A 5,255-nucleotide genomic window follows, 5' to 3' on the forward strand; every position below is an offset into this window, starting at 1 on the left:
AGAGCTTCATCTTCGCGTAAATGTAAAAAACTAGAAGGAAACTGAATCTCGCTGAGAGCAACTTCCCATTTTCCCTGCAAATCTATACGGCGAGGTAATTCCGTGGTAAAACACGAAGTGGTGTTGTGCGGGAAGTAAAGCATACTGCTATTGCTCCGAAAAACTACGAAAAAGTGTTCCTCCATTGTTATCATTATTGTCGCCATCATTGTCGTCGCCTTGTGCAAGCGTTGTTAAACTCGAAGCCGGAATCCACGAGTCGAATTTAGACGGATAACCTTGTCAACTGATTAGCAGTTGCCTATTACGTCCCCGACCTTTGCTCTTTATCACCCGATCAACGATGAAAGTTTCTTTTTGTAGGTTTCTAACAACAGGAGCCAGTTCTTGCTCGTAGAAAATTTTGTCTATAACCTCATCCGCTAAATCACTCAGCTCGTAAACGCGCGGATTTCGCCACTCGAGAACACGATGAATTCGAAATATCTCTTTGCTCCACTTGGCCTCGTATCCCTTCTCAAAGGCGGCTTTCGCTTTACTGACACGTACGAGATCGCCGACGTAGTATTTAGCTGCTTTTGCTCGCTGTTTGTTCCAACGATGCCACGTGTTTTTGCGCGCAATATTCGCGTTTTCCACCGTAACATCCGCGGGTTTCATGCGTATGGAAAAGTGCGGCGTATGGTTGTACGCGTGCACAATATCCTGCAAGACATCGAGGTAACGTTTCGTGTTTTTGTGCGTGAAGTAGCGCCACATGCGCTCTTTTAGCGTTCTATTGAAACGCTCGATCACAGCTGCTTTAAAGTCGGGATTACGTGCCACGCGGAAACGAATTCCTTCTTCCTTGAGAAATTTTTGCAGCGAATGCGCGATAAATTCTTTACCTTTGTCGGTTTGCAGATATACGGGTCTTCGTCCGCTTCTCGAGAGCACGCGTTGAAACGCACGAAGGACTTGAGCACTTGTTTTGTCTCGCAACAGTTCCACCCACACGAATTTGCTGAGCACGTCCATAACTGTCAGTAGATAGCAATATCCGTCGTTATAGCTTTGCAAATTTCGCAATTCTATCAAAGCAGCCTCCCAGAGATCGTCGATATTCGTCACGTTGTAATGCAGTCGGGGAAACTTTCGCCGCACGGGACGATGTAACGTGTAAGCATCTTGCGAACAAAGCCAGCGAACAACGTCCTCGCGCTAGTAATTCGGTTTAGCGGCTCGCGACAAATTTCCCGTCGACGAGTAACCGGCGTAATGCGCGGGATTATAATACAACTGGTCAAGCGTTTCGTTTACATTTCGTTCCACGTGAGCAGCCGTCTCGGAATCCCGATTCGTATCTTTTTCTTGTTCTTGTCGGTGGCGCGGTAATCTCATCCTTCTTCTTCTTCTTCGGCTTCTTCTTCTTGTTCAATGCTATGCGGAGATTTGCGCTTTGTACTTTTTCCTCCTTTTCGCAAAAAGCGTAAATATTTAGGATTTCTCACGTATTGAGGAGGCGTGTTAATGTCGCAAAGTAAATAAGCGAAATGAATGGCCTCCATTATTCCAGCGGTTTTTCTTTCTCGCATCACATTGTTTACGAGTTCCACAATATTCGCTCCCACTAATTCTGGACTCTTGGTCACGATGCCGCGTTCGTTCCATGTGATCTTGACGGGAACAGCCGTTTTGATTAGATGATTCAAAAGCATTCGCGCTTTGGGACGGTAAGTTTTTGGAATTGTTTCTATTATGTTTGTTATAGTTTTTTGTTTGCGAGAGCTCGTTGCGCTGCTGTTGTTAAATAAAATATCTGCAAACGATACAGTTTTTTTCGGAGTTGACTGATTAATTCGTTGATATTGATTATTATTATTGTGTCGCAAAGGCGTTGAATAATGTTTTGGTAAAACAGAGGATGTTTGAGGCAAAGCGTCCATTGGTTCTTCCGCGTCGTGAAATAGTTCTCTCATTTCTTCGTCCTCCTCCTCCTCTTCCCTCTCTCCACTAGTCACAGCAGTTATTTCCGCCACGGATGGATCTTCTTCTTTGCAAAAACGCTTTCTCGCTTTTCGGATAAAATATAGATATCGACAAAGTACTTCGCTGTACAATTTNCATTTTTCACCTTCATCAACAAGGGAATCGAGAATACGTCTCATCTCCGCGTCGAGACGCAAGAGCACGGTTCCGGGAGTGCGTATGGTATTAGCAGCGGTATTTTCCCCCGTCATTCGTTGTTGCATTCTTTCGAGATTATCCGCGGAAATCAGCACCATTTTTTTAGCCCGTTCCATGATTACTCGATAATTCGAGATAATAAAGCTGCAAGTATGGGCCCGATGATCTACGGTAAAAAGCCTTGTTGCACCTTTCTTAGCAGCTTTCTCTTGCACTTTCAAGTATCTTTTTGTTCCGCGATACGTCGCAGCGCCGTTTTGTATCGGATTAAGCGTTCTTTTCTCTTTTTTCGAGCGGTACGTTACCTCTGAGCGTATTGTGGACGCACTCGCAAATACACGCGATGAATTTGGTATCAGCGTTTTGCAAAAAAGCAGCGCGTTTTTTATTTAGAAGACACAGAGCNTTCAGTAGACAAATGTTTTTCTCACCGAGAGAGCGCTTAGCCCTAATATGCGCCTTTTGTTGCTTTTTCCGCTTCGTCGCCGACAGCATCGTAGCTTCGAATGACGCCTTTTGCTCGTGTGCTTCGGGTTTTTATACACTTGTTTTTGCGGTAGATCTGCAGATCGTTGGGAAAGATACACGTTTGAAAACGATATTCGTCCGGTGTTGATTGTTTCAAATCGAGCAGTAAATAACCGTGAGGACGCGAAGTGGCGTCGTAGTACGCTTCTTCCAAAAATTTTGCGTCGTCGGGATAGACTTGACACGCAAGATGGCAAATTTGCGCGCGATCGCGCGGATTCTTGAAAACCACAATGTAATTTCAGCGAAATATCGCGTTGACTGCGTCCCTGATAAAAGAGATTCTGTGAAATAAGTATAACTAAGATTTTTATGGTGGCTATTCTTGGTAAACGAATCCACGATCATTTCGCACGACGATGATTCTCGCATAAGATCGTCGATTACACAGCCACACAAAAAAAAAATGTTCTGGCCTGTGGGTCAAACTATGTTTACTATATGTTTTTGGGGTCGCTGAAACCGAATCCGAAGTCCATTTAACCCTATCACATCAGGTTTTGGACATAACCTTAAAAAACCTATAATTCAAGCCCAATTAGCTAGTTATACCAAATATATTAAACCAATTAACTCTATAACCCCTTAATTCTTAAACCCCATAACCCCTTAACCTTAAATTCCAATAGCATTATAACTCTCATAGCATAACCTATCATGGCCCAGGATTTCTACAAGACTCATCTCGCACAAGATCAGTCATTTTCGACTTGAAGACCAGTGTATTAAACTATTTTGTATCATCCCAACAAAATAAATGATCTACACAGCGAGGATATTTCCACACATGTTGTTGTTTATTTTCCCGAGCTACCTCTATATCCAGAGTAGTGTCTCATCTGTGTCTGCATCCAGGGCACCTCCACGCGGTGACGGCGGGCAACGGAGCAATTTCGTTATCCGGCTGAGTCCCTGGATCACGGCGTATTTGATGGACCACAAATCAGAACTATGTTTAGAGATACTACTTTTGTTAGTACAATAAATCAATTGGAAAAAGAAGCCTGGCTTAGTTTCAAAGCAGTGGCCCAGAACTTTTTGGGAAATACAAAAAGTCCTGAATATAAACAAATCGTTGCAAAAATGATTACAGACTTTCAAACGCTTGGATGTCTAATGAATTTAAAATTACATTTTTTGCACTCGCACCTTAAAAAATTTCCTGACAATCTTGGAGACTTTAGCAAAGAGCAGGGCGAACGATTTCACCAGGATATCAATATGATGGAAACTCGTTACCAAGGAAGATGAGACAAAAATATGATTGCAGATTTCTGCTGGATGCTAAAGAGAGATACACAGAAAGATGCTAGAAAGCGCAAACGGAACGCATTGCACAGATTTTTCGATAAAAAAAAAACCTGTTATAGTTCGAAAAAAGAGAATGACTAAAATTTTATATATCTGTTATTTGTTATTTGTTATTTATTTATTTATTTATTCATCAGGTTACCTTTAAAATAGCTCTTATAAAGGCTATATATGATATACAAAATCCGTTCGTGCAACCTCCTCGTGGCGTACATTGGGTAACGCTAATGCCGACGGTTCCACATTTGTTTTCTAAGCATACGATATAAGGTTATGGGTTTACGAGATTATAGGGTTATTGGAATTTGAAGTCAAGAAATTAACGGGTTAAGAGGTTCAGAGTTATGGAGTTGAGGGGTTATAGAGTTAATTGGTTTAATATATTTGGTATAACTGGCTAATTGGGCTTGAATTATAGGTTTTTTGAGGTTATGTCCAAAACCTGATGTGATAGGATTAAATGGACTTCGGATTCGGATTCAGCGACTCCAAAAACATATAGTAAACATGGTCTGACCCCTAGGCCAGAACTTTTTTTTGTGTGTGGCTGTGTTATTATTAATTTTGCACAGAGCGGGTCGTTCGAATAATCTTCCCAGCGCAGTAGTCCTTTGCGAAACTCGATTTTACATTTTCCCGTCATCTCGCGTTGCAACTCGCCGTAATAAAATAAAATTCTCCCAAATCGAACAGTCATCTTTTCCAGCAAATAACGGAGAAAAGTCTTTACAAAAATTGTTTTCCCGCATCCCGTAGGACTGCAAACAATCGACGTCCAGGGATGTTTCAGCGCACGTCCATTTCGAAGCAGGGACTTATTACCGGTATGATTTCAATACCGGTATTATACTAGAGTTTGTATACCAAAACCAATATAGTACCGAAATTGAGTGTTACCGTTACCGTTATAGTACCAAAACCGATATATTACCGAAAACCGTAATAAAATACCGGTATTATTTTGGTATCTTCCTACTAATGGTATTCTTAAAAATTATATAGATAGATTAATTAAAGCAATTTTTGTTGCATAATTAATCTTNCTACCGCTTATTGGACTTATAGACCGACAAAATATAAAGACGCTTTTTTTATAAACTAATTGAAGCAGCTATTTCTTTATGCTTTTTTTTATTACGTAGCATGACTAATGTAAATTCATGCGGATGAGTCAAAGATACATGTGCCAATAGATTTGTAGCATGATTTCCCTAAAGATATATTTTATTTAAAAAATAATCGACGTCTAG

The 5,255-nt window shown here is 41.1% G+C and overlaps 1 protein-coding gene across 1 annotated transcript; it reads right to left on the minus strand.

Moving 5' to 3' along the window:
* Positions 1 to 282: 282 nt before the first annotated feature.
* Positions 283 to 2,282, minus strand: LOC109862280. Its single transcript, XM_020442275.1, has 4 exons — positions 2,088 to 2,282; positions 1,587 to 1,655; positions 1,300 to 1,453; positions 283 to 1,166 (listed from the first exon to the last, which is right to left on the minus strand). The coding sequence occupies exons 1-4, from the start codon at positions 2,280 to 2,282 to the stop codon at positions 283 to 285; spliced, it is 1,302 nt and encodes a 433-aa protein (XP_020297864.1).
* Positions 2,283 to 5,255: the final 2,973 nt, after the last annotated feature.

Source organism: Pseudomyrmex gracilis, unplaced genomic scaffold (assembly GCF_002006095.1).
Source record: "Pseudomyrmex gracilis isolate BER0280 unplaced genomic scaffold, ASM200609v1 scaffold_1587, whole genome shotgun sequence".
NCBI lineage: Eukaryota > Metazoa > Arthropoda > Insecta > Hymenoptera > Formicidae > Pseudomyrmex > Pseudomyrmex gracilis.